Source organism: Thermobia domestica, chromosome 3 (assembly GCF_964235325.1).
Source record: "Thermobia domestica chromosome 3, izTheDome1.hap1.1, whole genome shotgun sequence".
Taxonomy (NCBI): domain Eukaryota; kingdom Metazoa; phylum Arthropoda; class Insecta; order Zygentoma; family Lepismatidae; genus Thermobia; species Thermobia domestica.
Genome location: NC_137456.1, coordinates 35,245,349 through 35,268,598, shown reverse-complemented (window position 1 = coordinate 35,268,598; position 23,250 = coordinate 35,245,349). Strand labels below are relative to the sequence as shown.

At 35.3% G+C, this 23,250-nt stretch overlaps 1 protein-coding gene across 2 annotated transcripts in view; it reads right to left on the bottom strand.

Moving 5' to 3' along the window:
- Positions 1 to 6,448: 6,448 nt before the first annotated feature.
- LOC145680275 (uncharacterized) overlaps positions 6,449 to 23,250 on the bottom strand; it is a 121,840-nt gene continuing 105,038 nt past the window's right edge. Inside the window, exon 3 of one of the 2 annotated variants that reach the window (XM_081750626.1) lies at positions 6,449 to 9,005. In XM_081750626.1, coding sequence (XP_081606752.1) covers positions 7,216 to 9,005 — 1,790 coding nt within the window. In that variant the 3' untranslated portion in view covers positions 6,449 to 7,215. Of the gene's footprint in view, positions 9,025 to 23,250 lie in introns of both variants that reach the window. The other variant, XM_081750627.1, reaches the window with a different exon arrangement.

Genomic DNA, 23,250 nt, shown 5'->3' with positions numbered 1-23,250 from the left:
GTTTACAAAACCTATTAACTTCATTTAATCTCAAAGCTATTGTTAATACGCCTACCAGATTTGGAAAATCAGCACTTGATCAAGTAATAGTAAGCAGAGAGTGTCATAACCACAAACTTGAAATATTCAACCCAGGTTATTCAGATCATGATGCGCAATTAGTTAGCTTATCGCTTCCATCAACTAACTTACCAGTGTTGCAAAATACTACCAGAATTGAAAAAAGGTTATTTTCACCGAGTAACATTAGTTACTTTTGTTATTTGTTGGCTCTTGAGACATGGGATGGAATCTATTCAGCTTCCACTATGGACGAAAAATTTAACTCCTTCTTAGATGTATACTTGCACTGTTTTAATGTAGCTTTTCCTCTCATGCCAATTAGTAAATGTAATAAAATTAAGAAGAGTTGGATTACAACTGGTATTCGTAATTCCAAACGAAATTTAATTAAGTATGCTAAACTGCTTAATGATACAAATGTTTCTGATGTATTCAGAAATTACGTTAAAAAATATAAGATAACATATAAGAAAGTTATTAAGACAGCAGAGCAAACGCATAATTCGAAAATGATTAATAACTCCAGAAATAAAATTAAAACTATGTGGGATATTATTCACCAGTCGGTAGGACTACATACAAACAAGGGTAATATTGCTAATTTGAATCACGTCATTTTTGACAATAAAAGAATTACAAACCCTGCTGAAATTGCAAATAAATTTAATAATTATTTTATAACTTCTCCTCAGGTAGCTCTATCCCACCAAGCTGGTACAAGTGGTTCTTCAAATATGCCTTCTTGTCCAAAATGTATTTTTGTTACCCCGGTAACTATTGATGAAATATTAGCAATTATAGGAAAGATGAGAAATAGCAGTTCTGCAGGTCTTGATGAAGTACCGTCCACTATTATAAAACAATCTGCTTCGATAATTGCTCCTCACCTGACTCATGTAATAAATTTTTCCCTTCAATCAGGCATTTTCCCACAACGGTTAAAAGTGGCTAAAGTGATTCCCTTGTTCAAAAAAGGCAGTCGTTACGATATTAAGAATTATCGCCCTATCTCAGTTTTATCTGTATTTTCAAAAATTTTTGAGACAGTAATGTCAAATAGGATAAGGAATTACTTACGTTCCAATAATCTAATATCATTATCTCAACATGGGTTTTTAACTGGCAAATCTACTGATTCTGCGATTTTCGATTTTCTTAGTACTGTTATGCATGAAATAAATAATAAAAAATGGGCAATTGGACTCTTTGTTGATCTTACTAAAGCATTTGACACTGTAAATCATGATCTCTTACTCAAAAAATTAAGCTTTTATGGTATAAGAGGAACTGCCAATAAATGGATCGAGTCTTACTTGAAGGATAGGTATCAGATAGTTCAAATTACGAACGAAAATAATGGCGAAATGCGTAAGTTTTGTAGTTATAAAGGTAAAATATTAACTGGTGTACCTCAGGGATCAGTGCTTGGTCCATTGCTCTTTCTTATTTACATCAATGATTTGACATATGAAATGTTACCTAATAAATGTGTTTTATTTGCTGATGACACCAATGTTATTATTACAGGTAACTCACGACATGATATTGAATATAATCTAAACACTGCGTTTTCACGATTAAGTAGCTGGTTAAGTAACAATAAGTTAGTTCTAAACAATGATAAAACTTCCTTGCTAAATTTTTATTATCCTCTTCAAAATAAATTTATTCCTTACGTAATGGTAAATAACAAAAAAGTCGACTTTTCTATTTCAACTAAATTTCTTGGTGTCACCATAAGTTCGAAACTAACTTGGAATGAGCATATTTCTCAACTCAACAAAAAATTAAGTAGTATTTGTTTCGGCCTCCGTAGACTAAGAGGTAATGTCACAACAGAGGCCTTAGTTTCGGTGTACTATGCAAAATTCCATTCTTTAATAACTTACGGTATTATTTTTTGGGGTTATTCTACTGAATGTATTAGCACGTTTCGCTTACAAAAGAAAGCACTAAGGGTTGTGTTTGGATTGTCACCAAAATCTTCTTGCAAGCCCATCTTTCGAGGACAAAAAATATTACCATTACCTTGTGCGTATCTATATAAAGTTATCTTGTTTACCGTAAGTAACAAACACTTATTTATTGAAAACAGTAACGTCCATAAATACAATACTCGACTCGTTAATAATTTGCATGTTATCCCCCAAAATTTCTCGTTTTTTCAAAAAAGTGTATATATTAACTGTACAAAAATTTTCAATAAGTTACCTGACTTTCTAAAACAAAACAAATCATATTCTATGTTTAAATCGGATCTTCACGAGTTCTTAGTAGATAAATGTTACTACTCGGTAAATGAGTTTTTTGAAGATAATGTATAAATGTTTTTTTCTTTGTTAATTATATTATGATTGTATAAGCTTATAAAGGTCATAGTTATGTATGTATTATTTTATCTAAGTTTTTTTCTATACCATATATGTAATTATTTTGTAATTTTGACAACTGTATGCGTGCTCGAGATTACTCTCATTTGTATGCAAAACAGGCAAATAAATAAATAAATAAATAAATAAATAAATAAAATTCTTTGACTGTACTTTATATAATTAATAATATAATTTTTTGTTCCATTTTTATTTGCACTAAAAAGTAAGGTGATTGTTTAGAATCGGGGGGCCAAAACTAGCAAAAATTAGGATGATTTACGGAAGAAATGATATGATAGTGATGTTCAAGTAGTCAAGCATCGAACACCTTATTTTTCCTTTTTATTAGGGAGCAGGGGATTTATACAAAACGGAAAGGTAAGTGGAAGTGATTTATGTGAGAAAAGAAAGTGAATTGTTGGCAACAAGATAGAAAACAACGTGTCATGCGGGGCTTTAACCCACCTTCATTCGCTAACGCTCGCTCTGCAACGCTGTCTGAATTTAGTGTTGGTAACTTAATTGAATGTATGAAACGATAAAACAAACGCATCGGAATAGAATATCGCAAAAAAGTAGATCCAAATCTAGCCCCCAATGCTAAAGAACAGCCAATATTAGCAAAGTACTAATTTACAAATGATGAAAAGGAACCATTTTGTAAAGTATTTAGAATTATGTAGAAACAGAGATGAAGTACTATTGATAAAGAATAAACCACCATTAGTAATAGACGTCGGTCTGTCTCCTCTCTCTGACTCGAATTTCTGAAGAAGTACTCTGACTTCTTTTTAGGGCCGGCGCTAGCAGTTTTGCCGCCCTGTGCGGTACTTTCACATGCCGTCCCTTTAACCCGCAATCTTATTTTGACATAAAACTTTCAAGTGTCACGAAAAAGTAGGATACCCCGTTTAAAAACGTAGGAAATGGAAAAGTAAGCAAAAAATTGGACTACCTCTCTCGAATGATTACGCAGTATTTAAATGACTCCATATATAACACAATATTCAGTATGCTTGATTTCGCTGTATACCTGTGATATACAAGAGCGCATACAGAAAATAAAATTTAAAAAACAAAAGTGCTTTAGTCACAACTAAGAATTTTTATTTTTCAACTTATTTTATATCAAACGATGTTTTCAATAGAGTTGATTGATTGAATTTATCTTTAGTTAAGCATCCCTTTTGCCAGCGAGGCTATATCAGACGTTGACCTACTGAATAAAGTGGAATCCAAACCACATGAGCTCCCGCCAGGAATCGAACCCAGGTCTGCCACGTCAAAGGTGTTTGCAATAGAGTATGGAGCATGAAAATAATAGTGAATCAGCTGTTACGGCAAAACTAAGTGATTGGCCTAAGCCTTATGATGTACTAGAACACAATAGTGATACATGAATTTAACGTTAATTGAAAGAAACTTTTCTTGCTTTGATATGAGCAACTTTCTGTATAACATTCGCGTTGTGCAATGTTTCAGCCAATTCGTGTTGTATTGATATAATCGCTAGTCCACTCAAGCGTGTTTCAGACATGTAAGACGTAGATAGTTTTTAATAAGCTTAAGTTTTGAAAAACTTTCTCCGCTTGCCACGCTTACCGGTAAGGTTAACAAAATCCTAAGTGCAACACTAACATTGGGAGTAAAGTCATGTTCCCTAATTAATTTTAAAGTTTCTTTTGTTGAACTTTTAACTATAGCGAATAACACTTATAGTTCGTTTTCAAATCACTGGGGTTGATATATTTCGATTCTTCGTGTGTTAAAATGCCGGCAAGTTAGTATCTTTTCAGACAAAAGTTCAGGTGACATATCTTTAAGATTATTTATATCGTAATGAAAATCGCAATACTCGATATGATGTTTAAGTTGCTCAAACTTTTCTCTTAAAGCTAACACAGTCACGTTCAGAACTTTGTAATAAAAATCGCTCTTGTATCTTGTTCGTGGATCTTCACTTGCTTCATCATCTGCCTCGTACTGAAATTGTCTCTTCCTCTTTCTACTTCGAGCTTGTACTGTATTACCTATCCCTGGGTCATCTATGTCTAATGCTGATGACAACTCCATCATATCAACTAAGTAAGATTGAAAATTTGCATCATTTCTGTTCCTCTCAAAGTATTCAGATATATTGTCAAGAATCCCCAACTGGATCCAACACACCAGAATCAATGCTTTGGAGACTTTTAATTACTATGTCTAAGTGGAGTAAAAAATCATATGAAATAACTAGTGAGTAAAGGAAAGTAAAGTTATGCAGCTGGTTTGCTATACACAGAGCATCGACGGTGACCATTCTATCTGTTCTATTGCCATTACTTATTAGAAGTAAGGCATCATAAACTTTCCTTGTTTGATACGAGGGACTCGCATCTGAATTGAGTCAGAGCATCAACTCGGCTCTAGCATCTTGTGGTGCACAATGGTTTTAAACTGAGACTGCTAATATGTTAATTAGTATTGCCTAATGTTGAACCGATGCAGAAAAAAAATCTAATTTTTTTAGCTATACAAAAAATGGAACTGCGTATTGAAATATTGTGACTGCGTCATTAACGACAAGGTTTAGTGAATGACTGTTACAAAGAACATAGAAGACTCCGGAATTTATTTCTAAAATTATATTCTGAATGTTTGATTTTCATATTGGAAACATTGTCATATCCTTAGCCCCTTATGTTTTCGATAGAAATGTTAATTTCCTTTATATGTTTAATTATCACTTCTGTTAGTCCTAGACTAGTGGTGTCTGTTACCGCTACGAAACAAGTGTTTTCTCAAATTTTTACAGGGCAGTCTCTATTACTGTATGTAATTTGTACATAACCGATTACTGTCATTTGGGCGGACCAGAAATATCTGGCGTACAGTCTACTATTATACTATAATATTTTGGAACTCTCAACAAAGTGAGCATTTTACTTTTTATTTGTTCACTAAGAATCTGAATGATTCCACTTTGGACATCTTTCCTAAGTAATGGTGGTATTTATTTGTTCCTCCCATGGGTCTCAAGTGGGAGTGTACCTTTTGCATACTTGGAGTGGAGCGTTAGAACATTGTTGAATAGAAAAACATAAAATATACCTTGATAATCTTATCCATCCTAGCTGAAAATATTACGATACCAGTTTGATAATTAAAAATGAAGAAAAATGCTCTGAATTTTCTGAGTGAGTATTTCTTAAGTGTTATTGAAGTAACTTCAATTATATTCTCAGATGAACATATTTTTATTTTCCCATGTGGGCAAATTACGAAGGATTATGTTTTGATAGTATTCTTTTTCTTTTCAAGTTTTGCCGCGCATTAGACATGCAGCCCTGGGCGGTGGCACGGTTCGACCCCCTCTCGCCGGCCCTGCTTCTTTTACATGTGAATTGACGTATGGAATTTCGAGAAATAGGTAGAATGAAAGGTAGTGTATGGCAATGACACGTGCTAAAATATAAAGATAAGTAAGTATCTTGCAAATTTTGTGAACATAAATGTGTATGCGCAAATGTTGATAATTAGGTGAGACATGTATCTTCTAGCACTCCGTTGAGAGGAACCACTCTACTCATTTACTGCAAAAAGCAGAATTAAAAAATTCGTCTTCTTTTAAGGTTATCGGGTGAAGTAATGGAGGCACGTATGTGCGTATTAATATTGATAAGTTCCATTACGCGATACCAATTATTAGTTCATATACCCTGCCACACACACACACTTGAAGATGTACACACGGAAGCATACCTGGTAATATCGTCAAGCTTACGCCGGAAACTAGAAACACACACGCACAGAGAGAGAGAGAGAGAGAGAGAAAGAATCTGATTGTACCTTTATACTGAATGCATAATTACTCACAAAACCATTTAAAAAATGTTGTAAATGAAACTTTCAAAGATTGGTATTTCTGCTGCGTGTAACACATGAAATTGTTCCATAATAGTTGAATCGTAATATGATGTATATGGGTTTCTTAATGGTAGTATAAAGAAAAGCCTTCAAATTGAGCACAAAGTGAAATTTATTTCTCAAATTTTGTAAAATCGAAGTCGGTGGGCATTATGGAAACCGTCTACAATAACAATATATGCAAACAAATATTAATATACTTCACGTTTTCAAGTGGGTGCAAGAAAGCGTCGAATTGTGTTTGGTTCATAATCATTAAATGATTTTTTATATACATATGTGGATGTCTGTGAAAATTTTGAATTAACCTTACTTCTTTGATGCTTCCTTGTCTCCACTTAAATCTTCCAACCAAACATTTATATAAATGCTACGATTTCTTCCAAACTATGATGTTTTCGATACAACTACTTTAAAGTATTCAAACTCTACTCTGTGAATTTCTATGCCAGAAGAATTGGCACGCAAACATTCATTTTTACAGATTTACTGTAAAATCACAAAAATGTAAGCAATACATAAGAAATTCGGGCAAGCTTTTACTTTCACCCAGACACTGCAACCAATTTCTCTGAACCAGTTTCCGGAGCATTTTGGGAATTACATGTGTTTAGCTAAATCGCTATTCGCACTTTTGGCGTTTGTGTGACTTTTCACCGGTAGGTATTAAAATGAGTTTAGTTAAACCGGAACTTTGTCTAAATCCCTTACCACACTCTTGGCATTTATAAGCCTTTTCACCTGTATGAATTCACACGTGTTAATCGGAACGTTGGTTACATCCCTTTTCACACACTTCGTTTGTGAGACTTTTCACCTGGATGTACAACAATTGTTTCGCTAAGTTGGAACGTTCAGTAAATCCCTTCCGTCACTCTCTGAATTGATGAAGCTTTTTACCTGTATGAATTGACACGTGTCTAGCTAAATCGGAACGTCGAGTAAACCCTTTCCCACACTCTTGACAGTTGTGAGGCTTTTGACCTGAATGTATTACCATGTGTTTCGCTAAATCGGAACGTCCAGTAAATCCCTTTTCACACTCTTGGAATTTAAAAAGTTTTCCACCTGTATGTATTAACATGTGTGTAGCTAAATTGAAACGTCGACTAAATTTCTTGCTGCATATGTCACATGTGTAATAATTTAAACCTGTATGTATTAACATATGTGTAAATAAACTGGAACGTTGACTGAATCGCTTTCCACACTTTTGGCATTTGTGAGGCTTTTCCTCTGTATGTATTACCATGTGCTTAGCTACATCGGAACGTTGAATAAATCTCTTTCCACACTCTTGGCATTTGTGAGTCTTATCACAAGTATGTATTAACATGTGTGTAGCTAAACTTGAACGTTGACTGAATCCCTTTCCACACTCTTGGCATTTGTGTTGCATTTCACCTGTATGTATTAACATGTGTCTACGTAAAAGGGAACGTTTACTAAATCCCTTCCCACACTCTTGGCATTTGTGAGGCTTTTCACCTGTATGTATTAATATGTGTTTACCTAAATGGGAACGATTACTAAATCCCTTCCCACACTCTTGGCATATGTGAGGCTTTTCACCTGTATGTATTAAACTGTGTTTATGTAACTCGGATCTTTGTCTAAACCCCTTACCACACTCTTGGCATTTGTATGGCTTTTCACCTGTATGTATTAACATGTGTGTAGCTAAATTGAAACGTCTAATAAATTTCTTGCCGCACATTTCACATGTGTAATAATTTATACCTTTATGTATTAACATATGTGTACCTAGACTGGAACGTTGACTGAATCCCTTTCCACACTCTTGGCATTTGTAAGCCTTTTCACCTGTATGTATTAACGTGTGTGTAGCTAAACTTGAACGTTCGCTAAATCCCTTTTCACACTCTTTGAATTTGTGAGGCTTTTCACTTGTATGTATTAACATGTGTCTACCTAAATGGGAACGTCGACTAAATCCCTTCCCACAATCTTGGCATTTGTGAGGCTTTTCACCTGTATGTATTAGCATGTGTCCACCTAAATTGGAACGTTGACTAAATCCTCTGCCACACACTTGGCATTTGTGAGGCTTTTCACCTGTATGTATTGACATGTGTGTAGCTAAACTTGAAAGTTCGCTAAATCCCTTTTCACACTCTTTGCATCTGTGAGGCTTTTCACTTGTATGTATTAACATTTGTCTACCTAAATGGGAACGTCGACTAAATCCCTTCCCACACACTTGGCATTTGTGAGGCTTTTCACCAGTATGTATTAACATGTGTGTAGCCAAACTTGAACGTTTTCTAAATCCCTTTCCACACTCGTGGCATTTGTATGACTTTTCACCTGTATGTATTAACATGTGTCTAGATAGTTTGGAACGTCGACGAAGTACATTCCCACACACTTGGCATGTCCGGTTTCTTTTATCTGAATGCATGATCATATGTGTCGCCAAACTTGTACGTTTATTGAATCCCTTAGCACACTCTTGGCATGTGTGAGATTCCTCACCAATATGGTTTAGCATGTGACTAGTCGAAGTTGAATATCCGCAAACTACCTTTTTACTATTTAGGTAAGTATAATATTGAGCACTTTCATGTGCTAACGTATGTCTTCCTAAATGGGATTGAGTAAATCCTTTGCTAAACTCCTTGAAAGCCTGAGATTCCTCATCTGAATGAGAAATTGTTTTCTTTTGTTTAATAAATATTCACGGTTCGGTGCAGAGAATATGTTAATGAACCATGAAAAAAAAATGAGTAAAGAATAAAGTGAAAATCCAGCTACATATACCAAACACCAAAGAAATACAGAAGCTTGCTTGAAAAATACAATAAAAAAATATTGATAAACTGACGTTTCATATTAGTGTTCTATTACATGAGATCTAGTAAATATAAGGAAATATGAACTATTGAGATGTTTTAGTATCATTTCTATTCTCCCCAGACGAGGATGTCCTTTCCTTTACTATCTCAAATTGTATCTACATTTATATGTCAGTTACCAGATTTAATTCAAATACATACCAAGGTACATATGTTACACTATGGAATAAAGATATGATTATTTTAGGTGAAAATCGTGGCAGGCAGTCACTGTAAGTTCTTATGTTCTATATCATTAATTTAGTGGTAGAAAATTTAGTAATTGCGAGGGATTTTTGCAATTATACTAACCAAACATTTTTCCAATTACATATAACGAAGAAATAAGATAACGCTATAAAGATTTTTAAAATTTTGCAGAAAATACGATATATCAAGCAGTATAATAATCTGTATTAGTGTTTCTGAAATTATTTGAATGCTCTGGAATAAATTTTAAATCGCATTACGAAACAGTTGTCTATCGATATATATCTCTAAGAAAAAGAGACTCTTCCCACACTAAATATTTTGAGGAATGGTTAATTATTTCAGATGCTACACTTTGAATATTAAGAAATTGAAAGAAACAGATTTGATTATAAAAAAAGATAGTTCAACTATTTGAAATAAATTATCTAATATGTTAAGTGCTTATCTTTAACTGAGTTTTGTCATGTTAGTTTAATTGAAATTGGTATCAAAAGGAGAGAAGGAGGCTTAGAAATGTACATCAAAAATTATCAATTGTGTCTGATATTACATAAAGAAAATTTAACACATAAGCTCATTATGTAAAATAAACGTTCTCATGCACATGTGTATTGAACATTTCTGTATTTAAAACAGATATAAACAAGCAGCTCAATATTTCTCTGTACTTAAGGTTAACATCCAGCTTGTCTGACATATTTTTATCGTTGTTGTTCTATAGAAATAAATATCGAAACTGGTAATAATAGTAAGTTTGAACCATTTTCAAGTTTGCGAGTGTTGTCGATAGTTATGTAAATTTGTTTTGAGACGCTGAAGTCTTCGTAAATAAAATAATTCCACGTTAATTGACACAATTTGTGAGCGTGTGGCCCCCCTCACTCCCATTCCATTTTAAATTTCCCAGTTAGTTTTGGCTGAATTGGAATAAGGCTCCATGTACTGTTCGTTAACGCTAACTGTGTTATGGTTTTATCTTTACCTTTGAGTTGGCAGTCCTGTGAGTGGTGACTTGTACTTCCTGTTCATCGAACAAAAGGGATGTGATGTGGTCGTGATGTTATAAAATATAGTACCATTGACTCAAATGTAATCGTGAAATCTTTTTACTGTTTTTAATGTTTTAATTATTCGATCTTAATGGTGAACTCATTTGACGCCTTTCGATATGTATATTTCTCATAAAGAACATTTATTATAGATATCTTTAAAAATATTTCTTTGTCATGACTAGCGCAAACTTACTGACGCTTAGGAAAAAACGCGCGAAGGTGTGCTTGGTGATGGTGGCTGTGTAAACTGTCCTGCATACGTTGCGTCCATAGAAAAATCTAAGATTTCCTCAACCATCTTCAAAAGTATTGTGAATTTAGTCATGTGAAAACAAAGTAATATCGAAGTAAGTATTTAAACGTAAAATTCACACAAAACCAATGAACGTATGCCAAAATACCGCCTGATATCCGAAACAACGAAAACCGATGATTTGTGAGCAAGGAATCCATGCAGGTAAATGGTTGAATATGTTCACAGTTGAGAAGGAAGAACCAGAATGGGGCCTAAATCATGAACATTGGTCGGACAACAAGCATCTATGAGAAATTTTATTGCTGGGAATAACTACGTGATCTCCTCCCCCCCCCCCAAATCCATCAATCTACAGTGCAATAAAGTGTGATGCGAATAAATAGCGTAAATTGAATGTTAGTGCATCGTGTAATACAAATTCTAGCCGGCATCTACAGTGCGTTATTTTCTTCTAAGAAAAAGGAAATTAATTATTCATGATTACTTCTTCGTAAAAATTCTAAATGAACTTAAATATGGGCTTATAATGTGTTAGTACATGATGAGTAAATTTCTCAATAAAATGTTATGTTGTACACGTATCATACATATCCTGTGTTAATTGAATAAGAAGTTACATATTGTATGTTTTGTTTGCAATTACCTTTACTGAGTGTTCTACGCAAATCACTACTGAAATGGTGGATATTATATCTGACTACTTGTGGTTGTTCTGTTGATGTCAGCAGGCGTGGTGAGGACGGTGGGCACCCGCAGTCGCAACCTCAATTGTAAGTTACATTGGTTCGAGATCCTACTTGGAGGTTTGCGCATACTTCATTTTAGTACTGTCAGCTGTGCGGCGAATGTCCTCTTCCCACCAACTACTGGAATTCATCATAGGTAAGGCGTAACGAACAAGATTCGAACTCAGAAGGGTTATGAGAATTGGTTATCCCGAATGGGAACAGGTAAGGTTCAGACCCTTCCGGTCATAAATTTTAGTTTTACGTCAATACAACTTGAAACAGGAAACCACTCATTTTAACAACTTCTTGTTTCAATAGATCTTTAAGGGAAGGATGGAACATTTTCTTGGCAAACTAACTCGACTACAAAAGAACACACACTTATCTCTTTACGTTTTCGCTATACGGAAATCAGTTTTCAGGCTGGAATTGTAAATCTACGACGGTTCTCGTATAGTGCTGTAAATAGTCATGCTGCCTTCGAACGTTAAAACCTCTGAAGAAAAGACTTCTCGGTATCTATTACCGTGTTTGTTCTGTGGGAATAATTGTTGAAACCACATATGGGTAATTCTAATCAATTTCAGTTTGAATTGAATTTCGACGGAGGAAATAAACATATTCTTTGAATACCGTATTTATCACAAGAAACGGCATGTTAACAGATTAAAGCGTTTTTGCTCTTAAAAAAATTCTCTAATTGGACGTAACTGTAAATGTGAAAAACTTGAAATTTTGAATTTCTTTAGTTTTACATCCTACGGTTCAGCAAGCTAGACGAAAGGGACACTTATGATGAGAAATGAAAGAAATGGTGGAATGAAGGACGTGGGAGGAAAGGGAGAATGCCGAGAAAAACTACGCACAAGTTGTTTCTCCTCCACAAAGTTCAATCTGGCTGAGGTCGAACCAACAATCCCATGCACCAGAAAGGAACACTCTACAACTGAGCCACAGCAGCCCAACTTCCTACTTCGAGATTGTTGACGATAGTCATTATATATTGTATTGAGATGTTGAATCCTTCGCAGAAAACAGTCTCTCGTTTTGCGTTAGATTTTGTTCTATGGCAATAAAAGTTCAAACATATCAGAAACCGGAAATAATAGTATATATAAACAACGTCCGGATCTGGTACATTGCTGTGGGTATACATGATATGTTGGTATCAGACGCTTATTGTTTCCAGATAGCCGCGTTTCGTTATCTGCTACCGTTTTCATTTTGATATTAAAATTTAATGAAATCTAATATGTATGTCCCACGACTAAGCCAACAAGGCTAAACCAGACAGTAATGACGAGATATGAAGAAAATGGTGAAATTAATAAAATGGGAGAACCTCGAAGCCAGCTACACACACGGTGTTTGTCTATCACAAAGCTCGATTTGAGCGATCTGGGATCGCACCATTGACCCTGTGTACCTGAGGTGAACTTTCAATCACTGTCCCGTTTTCATCAAAATGAAATGAAATCTTTAATTTTACGTCAAACGATTATGACAGCTGCGATAAAGGAGAAGGGAATAATAAGAAGGGAAAGAAATAGTGGAATGAACGTTCTTGTGAGCCGGATGAATGGGCGGAAATGTATGAAAGTGAAAATGAGGCAGACTTTCTGGAAGATATTTTATGTCAGACGTGTTTTCAACTAGAATAAACGTCAGATTTTACATGAAATCCTAAGAAAGGGATCTGGTGAAATTTCGTTGTTTTTATATAAGAAACAACTGATAATAGTCTGTTATAAGTCAATGAAAAATACGATTATACTTGTCCTATCGAACGTGGATCAAGCGTGTACCTTTCAGGGAGATACTATTTTGTAAGAAATTATCCATTTCTACAAATGCACCAAATGGGGAGTTGATATATTCAAGCAAATGCCTGTCCAGTACTCATATAGCAGAAAGATAAGAAAATGGCTCCCTTGAACTTTCTACGCAAGTTTGAACAATTGCGGATTATACTCGTACATAATCTACGAAGTTGTATCTACTCTGCTATTCAGACCAATTAACAAGATAATTATTACTTTTTACATTAACGGAAGACACACAGATTACATCTGTTTGAAAAGGAATAAAGACTGATGAAAACAGTCAATTGATGTCCCAGTGGCAATGCCGCCAGAACGTACCAAACGGAGGGCTGGACGATGCCAGATATGTAACAAAACAAGGACACAAAACCATCATCCGATGTGCTGAATGTGAACAGTTTACTTGCAAAACACACTTCATAAATTTTTGCCAATTGCAAGGAAGAAAATTACGAAAAGAAATAAAAATTGTGAGGCTCAGAAATCTAGTACAAAATGTAAGATTTTTAGAATCATTTGACAGACTATATAATTGACGCACTCAGAATCAGAAGTTGTTAAGTTTTAGAAGAAATGTTAAGACCATGATAAATATCCTGCAATACAGGTCTACATCATTGTTAAGTATTAAAGGAATCAGGCGGCATTAAATCGTTCAAACCACATACCTGCCCTTAGGAAGGAAGTGTGATTTTCAGAAGAAAAGTTGTTAAGTCGATATTTGGGAGCAGATGTTAAGTCAAATTCGTTCCGCGTCTGCTCTACGAGCGGCGCTGTTACTTTTCCGTCAGAGAGCTTACTACAGAGTGAAAAGATTGCTGACGCCGACCAAGATTCGAGTAACGATGTCACAAGTCAATGTTTATCTGAAGACAATGGCTCTGAATATACCGCCTCTTGTGTCTTCATTTATGTGAGGGAGTTAGGAGCTACATGTAGCAGCGACAGTGATAGTGAAGGTACACCTTCCTCATCAGGTATAGGTGTAGATCCAACGGAACAATCTTATTCCATATCTATTTCGACAACAGGGCATTCTGGACTGCATCTGCACTTCGGCTGCATCTTGTTGGCTGATATATCGTAAGTCTGTTGTCAGTGTATTTATTTATATTTCTCCATTCCAGGACATCTTTCATGCCCATTGGCAGAAATTTTTTAGGCACATAGAAAAGAAGAAGCGATCAAAAATCACGGCTTTGTCGTTTCCATATGGGTTAAACTGATGAAACAAATTCTTCGCTAAAATCCTATTGAGGTTACATATGCAAAGAAGCTGTACGATGAGAGCTGAATTTGGATCTTAACGCTATCGGAGTTGTAATTATTATCTGCAACAATGAGAACTCTCAATTCGACACTAATATATGGATCGCTTTCACTGTATATATATATATATATCTATATCTAAATCTATATATATCTATATCTATCTATCTATCTATCTATCTATCTATCTATATATATATATATATATATATCTATATATCTATATATATATATATATATATATATATATATATAATTACTCCAGGCATGCTAAAATTATGATGGACCATACCAGCGTTCGATTTCTTAATTTACCAGTGGGGGTAGGAAGATCACAATGTGTAGTGCATTTGCATATACATTAGGGGCAGTGGAGCTTCAAAGTTTTGAGATGCCCAAAAATATTTCCTGGAAACTCCTCTAATCAGAGTAATAGTTTATGTTCAAATTCAGAATTTAGATAAACAAAACATTCAATTATCAAAAGTAATGAAACAATAACAGAAAATGTAGTAAAGATAGAGTAATATAAAAAGTACGTACCTGGAACAAACAAAAGTTGTCTTTCTTTAATGAAAAACATTACTTACGTTTTAGTTGAAAAGGTGAGATGCATGTGAACATTCTTCGGCATTTCTTGCTTTCTTTGTACGATTATGAGTAGTACTGTGACACTTCAATTCTATCTACATGTTTGCATATTTTTCGGCATTAAAGAAACGCAAAGGTGGACCATTTACAGATACAAAAAGGAGCTTGCTAAATGTTACAATCTGCATACTATTACCCAGATTATTCAATGTTTGATTCATAGCGCTAAACCCACGTCCACATTCTGCAGTTGAAATCGGTATTACTTCTACAGCTTTATTAAGTTCCTGAACCGCTGGAGACATATATAAAGGATTGTTCTTGTACAAACGAAATTCTTTCATTACGAAGGAAACACCATTCATTGACTGTTTCAACAATTTGGATAATCGACGGATTGCATCTTCACCGAAGAACACAAGTTCATTTTGATCAACAGGTCAAGAAGCAGGATTTAACACTGAAGCATCATCGAAAAACTCCTTACTTGGAAAACAGAAGTTTATGTTGTCTAAACGGGATTGAAGAAATTTCAATCGGAAAGTGTCAAATTCTGTTTTATCACTAGCAGTAGGCTTAGTGATAGACATTCCTTTGAATGTCTATTTCTTTGCTCTAATTCATTAAGACCATTTCTTGATCTCGGGATCAACAGTCATTAACGCGCAAATTGATTGATATACCAAATCGTTTTCTCGTTTGGCTTCAACTGCAGAGGCACTTTTGTTCTGCAAGACATCTCAAAATTTAAAGGATATCAAAGATCAATATAACTTCCCTTATAAATAATCAGCTGGTTAGCTTCTTTATTAACCCTCGAATTTCGATCTCTCATGCATCGGATGGGATGTATCTCTACTACATTTAACCGAAAGACAGCACAATGCAATGTAACTTTCCCACAGTGGCGGCACAGAATTGAATGAACATGAAATTCAACGTACTCCCAACACACGACCTAATTTCTGAATATTTGTTGACAGTTCTTCTAATAATTGTTTAAGTAGTCTCTGGTTTCTTGGGCTATGAGAAAACACTGAATATAAAACATCCATAAATGCTTGCATATGATACACATCAGAGACACATTTAATCCCACCTTGAGCTGTAAGCTCAAGGTTATGATTCATACAGTGAACTACAATTAGGTCGTTGGTCAAAAGTTCATCTAATATTTTTGCAACTCCACTGTAACAATTCTGCATCACGGTGGCGCAATCTGTTGCTAAGCCAACAAGGTGATTCTTCAGAACGTTTTTCGTTATGCTATGGTTAGATAAAATCTCTAACAAGCTTCATAATATAGCTTCTGCTGTAGTGTTGTCAAGCTCGACAATTTGAAAAAAATAGCTACAAGCAACACCTTTAAAAACTACACGAAAATTAATTATCATGCAAGATTTATTAGATGTTGTCGTGCTATCATCAATTGAAATACTAAATTTTTCTGCTGACTCCACAATAAACTTAGCAAGCTTTCTTTTTTTACCTCCTCAGCAATAAACATTATCATGTTTTTGCACGCATGAACGGAGTATAACATATTTCCCACGGAAACCCCATTTAATCTCTGAAGTTCAACGAAAGAAGCATGTATGAAGAAAGAGAAATTTTCTTTAGCAATCATATATGGAATACGCATGAGTGCTGCTGCTGTTGTAATTTTTTCTTCACTTTGAAGGTGCCATGTACTCCTGCTTTTTTTTATGGGTTCCTCAATGTGCTGTTTCTTTCGATTAACCATTATTTCCATGAACTTGAGGTGGGACTTGCATCTTCCAAGACTGCCAAATTTGTCATAAAGTTTCTTGGGATTATTTGCAGATACATCGTCTATTAACGCATTGTCGATACGTACGCGTTCCATACTATCTACGTTAAGAGATCGAATTTCACTGCACACGGAACAAATAATTAATTTCATTTTGTTTATTGCCAAATATGGTCTGCACTTCCAGTTATTAAAACGAGATAATTTAACACAATCACCGACATTTGCATTACTCTCGTTTCCCGACTCTGTGGAAATAAAACTATTAACGTCACAATTAGCACGTTTTTGTGCTGAACTCATACATCGGTATTCACATCATCAGAAAGATTTACCTTACCCGATGAAGTGCCTTCATTTGCTGTTATATTTGGCGGTCTCTGTTCCTGTTGTTTTGTAATTGAAGCATAAAATGAAAATATAATTAGTTGTTTCTCCATTATGATGGTTGTACGTAAATGGTACTACAGACACGCACCTTAATGTTTAAGATTAGCTACACGAACAAAAATGTTCATAAATTATACACACTCATAGATTTATGATTTCTTATCAGAAACCACCAGAATATTGATCGATATAAGTAGATACTCGGTTTGCACCGGGGGAAATTGCAGTCCGCGCAAGAGCGAACGTAAACCTATTTTATACCATTTAAGATCGCAGAGCGTGGTTTATGCAGTGAAAAAATAGCAGTGGATGAAGTTTAATATATTTAACGTAATATATGTTATAAAGAAAACCTCTACAAAATCTTACACGGAACACAAGAAGCATTAACAGCAACACAAACTATGTCTCTCTTGTAACTCCGCCATTTGTCCTCTGTGAACTAGTGTTGCCAGACCAACCATCAATTTATTCTTTTCACTTCAACACTTCCTCCAAACGAATAAATTGATATTTATTTTCTTATTTTTTTTTACATACAAACACCCATACTCTGACGGAGTATGATAAATCTGGATTTTTCAAGCGGCTTTGTTAATATATCAGGAATTTTGCTTTTCAGATTCAATATATAACACTTGCACTTTCTTTTCTACAAAACACTGTTTGATTTTAATGTGCTTCCTTCGCTTATGAAATTCGGGATTTTTCGCGAGTTTTATGGCACTAACGTTATCCACTCTAGTTACAGGTATATCATCTTTTCTGATTGCTCTTAACTCACTTAATAATCTTGATAACCACAAAATTTCTTTTGCTGTCTCTGATGAGGCTACAAATTCAGCTTCACTTGTTGATAGTGCTACAGCTGATTGAAGCTTGCTTTTCCACGAAATTGCTGCACAAGCAAAAAGAATCAGTACGCCACTGGTAGATCTCTGCTTTTAACATCACCTGCGTAATCAGCGTCACTGTATCCATACAGAGTTTTATCTTTCTCATTGCTTCTTTTGTATAAAGTGCCTTAGTTCAATGTTCCCTTTAGATATCGTAAAATCTTTATTGCCTTCCGATCCGCTTCGCTGGGTTTCTGCATCACTCTAGCAGCTTTTGAAACTGAAAATGTTATATCAGGTCGGGTAGTCACCATCAAATACATTAGAGAACCTAAGACTTCTCTATATTTGGTTGGGTTTTCCAAAAGTTTACTATCACTAGTTTGATTGCGATCACACGGTATACCAACGGGATTTGTTTCTTCCATCTTGAAACGTTGGAGAATTCTTATGTACGCTAATTGGTGAATATAAATTCCTTCATCTCTTCTTTCGATTTGTATTCCCAAATAGGAGTTTGGAATGCCGGCTGTGATTTTAAAATTCTTCTGTAATTCGTTTAGAAATGTTTCAATTTCTTCTTTATCTGAACCTACAATTAGTCCGTCATCTAAGAACAAAGCAGCAAATAACTATCGACCACTTTTGTTTCGAATAAGCAAACACGGGTCAGATGTGCTCACTAATAATCCTTGTTTCTTTAAAAAATCCGCAAATTTCTTATTCCAGCATCTTGGGGCCTGTTTTAAACCGTACAAGCTACGCTTTAGTTTACACACTTTGTCAGTCAATGTCACAAGATAATAACGCAGTCTTTACTTCAAAATTGTAAACAAGCAAATTTTCTTTAGCTGCAACCGCGAAGAGAGTTCTTACAGTTTCATAACGCACCACAGGACTAAATGTTTCATTGAAATCAATACCTTTTTCTTGAAGATGACCCCTTGCAACAAGTCTTGCACGAAAACGAGCTACTGTCCCATCATCATTTAGCTTTGTGCGAAAAACCCACCTATTATCAATTATTTTCACATTGTTATGACGTTCAAATAAATCATACGTTTTATTTTTATTAAGGGCATTTATCTCTTCTTTCATAGCTGAAATCCATTCAGACTTATTTTCCGAATTAATCGCTTGCTCATAAGTAACAGGATTATCAGCAGTACTTAATGCAGAATATGCAACACGAATAAAAAAATCACCACTTGTCATCCAGCCTGGCTGTTTCTTTTCTCTTTGAATTCGCTGATATGACGTATTGTCTGTTGATTCATTTGCTTGGACTTCACTTTGTGTACGCACGTTGCTGTCACGTACAACTTCGCCTTCAAGGTCACTCGCACTGGAGATTGGCTTCTCTTCGTCTTCCTCCTTAAGTGGCATCTGTACTTCTGGGAAGTTAGCGTATTGTGTTTCTTTCCCGACGCGTTCTACATCACTCAGCTGCTCTGCTTTAAACAACACGTCATGGGATTTTATCAGTTTATTTAAAGAAGGCACATACAGTTGATATCCATCGTATCGGTTCAAGTATCCGACCATATAACCAAAGACAATTTTATTGTCAAATTTCTTACGAAATTGTTTCGGAATGTGAACAAAACATTTTGTTCCGATCACTTTTAGATGTTTCAAGCTATGTAACTTAGTACTATTCCATAACTCACTTGGTGATTTACCTGCGATAGGTGTTGAACCTGTGTAATTCAACAAGTAAACAGCCGTATCACAAGCTTGGGCCATAGCATTTTACTCAATCCGCTACACGATAACATTGATCTGGCAAGTTCAACAATAGACCGATTATCTCTCTCTGCACTGCCGTTCTGCTCGGGTGAATACGGTGCAGATATGACAAGCGAAATACCTTTACCTTGAACTGTATTTCTCACTTCACTGTTATTAAATTCTCTTCCACCATCACAACGCAAGAATTTAACTTTGTGACCTGCGTTTTCTGCTTCGTTCAGAAATTTTTTTAAGGCATTTGCTGACCTCATTTTTGTGTTTAATGTAGAAAATTCTTCTATATTTACTGAAATCGTCTTTAAAACACAAAAAGTACCTTTCACCATTGCACGACAACTGAGACATAGGTGCATTTACATTAGCGTTTATCACTTCGCCGACTACGTTTGGTCTGTCAACCCTAGATTTATATGACTTTCTATGTGATTTTCCTAACGCGCAACCATAGTCCGTTAGACTGTGATTTTCCTAACAGTCTTCTTTCTTTGACCACTTTACAGGTATATACATACTTCGGAGTATTTCCTTGACATGACGTTTATTTTGGTGCCCTAGTCTCTCATGTAATAATTGCACGAGAGTTGCAACATTTAAACTGCTGGGATTGCTGGCTTCACGACATGAAAGTTCATTACGTAAGCTTCGAATTTCCACTTACCCGTTGCTACAATTTCATATTTCTTACAAATGATAACACTGTCATATTTAATACAGACACTATTTTTGTTTTACTGCGCTGTGCACTGAGAACAAGTTTCTTGCCATTGCTGGTACATACCATACATTATTCATATGAGCATCTGTCCATTTTCCATTCACATACGCTTTGATGTTAATGCGACCGGACCCTAATGCTGATATTTTCTTATTGTCTGCTACCGTAACTGGTATAGGGTTTACAAAAGGAGTGTATGTAACAAAATAATATTTATTATTCGTCATATGACAACTAGCGCCTGAATCACAAATAAAATCGTCTATACAGCACTCGCTTGAAACAGTAAATGCTGAACTTTTATTCACTGCTGTGCTTGCTTGAGGTGAAACACTAGATTTCGAATCACTTTTGAATTTAACGTTTTTCTTACTTAAACACTGAGACTTATAATGCCCGTACATTTTACATTTATAACACTCTATTTGGTCCTTTCTTGATTTTCCACGGTTTTCTACCGAATTTGCATTCGATACCGATTTCATTTTCCGGTTATTTTTAATTTCGTTTTGAGTTCTGGCTGAAAAAGCACTTTAAGTCCGAATTTGCATCATTACTTTGTAAACGTTTTTCTATAGTGCAAAGTTTTACACTAAACACTGTGTGGTTCGTTTACTTTCGTCCATAGCCTCCCACACATTTATAAATTCTTGAAATTCCGATCCCACCGTTGATAGCAACTGTCCGTGTAACAACTTAACCGGAATATCATGTGAACCTCGCGCGCTCAACTCGGTATTCATATCTGCAAACAGCTTTCCAATTTTGACTGCATAGGCGGCAATTGAAACATGCGGTTCCCGCCTAATTTTGAAAAATTTTGACATCAGAAGACTTAATCTTTGAACACTTGATTGTTCGTAAACACTGACTAGCTTGTAACAGATGTCTTTTGCATTAGTGTAAGTTAAAACATAGTTCGCCACTTGTGGTGTTAATTAACTCGCAATTAAAAAGCTGCTTTTGCATTTTCCCGACACCATTTCGCGTACCTTTGTTTTTCAATTGCAATACTATCACTTTTCAATTCAGGACAAGGACACGTACCGTCTATATATTTTGTTAAATTGTATTGGGTAAATATCATTTTAAGTTCCCACTTCCATTTATTCCGGGTTTTCCTGGTTTTCTTGGGGTTCTCCTGTTTCCTCCCACTTTCTTCATTCCACCATTTCACTCATTACTCATCATCACCGTCTTTTTTAGCCTAACCGACATAACCGTGGGACGTAAAACTCAGAGATGTCATTTCATTTTGAACATGTTAACGGATGGTATTCATTAGCAAACTCTTTCGAGATAGCTCTAGTTGTCTACCACAAGAAACGAAATTCAAAAATTCGCATTTGTGCAAGAGTTGTCGTTAAGCGGGTTTCTAATATAAGAGTATATTAGTATATTAGCTCTCCGGTAGCCATCATGTTCACCATTCTCTTAAAATGGACCTAATAATTATTATTAGTAGTAGTATTACATATATATTTTTCTGTGTACTTGTTATCTTCATTATAAATGTAAGACGCATCAGTCTGTTAGCCATGCTTCTAATAGTTCATAGTCATTATAATAGTCCGAATCAGGCTAATAGACCAAGTCAGGCTGATAGACCAATTCAAACTAATAGACCAAGTTAAGCTAATATCCAGTCAGGCAAATAATGCAAAGTCAAGCTAAGTCCAAATCAGACTAGTAGTTCGCAGTCAAACTAATAGTCCAAGTTACACTAATAGTTCACAGACAAGCTAATAGTCCAGGGCAGGCCAACAGTAAAAGCTAAGTCAATGGTTCAAGTCTGGCTAATAATTCAAGTCAGCCTAATAGTCCAAGTAAAGCTAATACCTGTCACTAACTGTACTGCTTCGTCTCTAACCTCAAGATAATATGCTAGCGTGTAGGCAACTCTAGGCGAGCATATAATTTGTGGCGCAGCAAATAGTTCTACTAAACTGTATCATAGTTTCCTTTTATGCTTTAAGCGATATTATAAATTAATGAACTATTAATTATGATTCTTTTCAAGAACGTCTTTCTTATCACCTCTTCCATATCTGGCGATGTGCAACCGCGGCCTCCATTGATCAATATAACTCAAACCATACACAGCAAATAATGTTATGGTATAATACAGGAAATAACAAAGTCACGTGATTACAAGAACAAAAATGACTTTTACACTGAAGCAATAACTTGCACTGAAAGCGCTGCGATCATCGTGCCCTCCTCACATTGCTGAATAAGTCCAATATCCCTTTCAGGACTGTTGTGGAAACATGCTCTGCAACGTGCTTCCATGCTGCTCACAGTTGGTAATGAATTGTTGTAGTACAGAGTTACAATACTCCATCAGCGTTTTTAACAACTGCTGAAAGGTTCTTACTGCATCTAAATGTGCTGTCAAACAAGCACCCTAAACGGGCTGAACGTGATTCTAGTCGGGGAAATAGCAGACTTGTCCATTACTGAATACATTTTCGTTTCGAGCTCTCCGCCACCTGATTCGACGCAGTCGCGCATAATCATCAATAAGGAAGACGTTGTGTCCGACTTAACCTCTCAAAAATCTACGTGAAGGAGTACAGCGTCTCAATAACATTGACCACAGGTTTTGGATCCCTTAAAAGTAATGAAAATATCCTAGACTTCACTTGAGTTTAG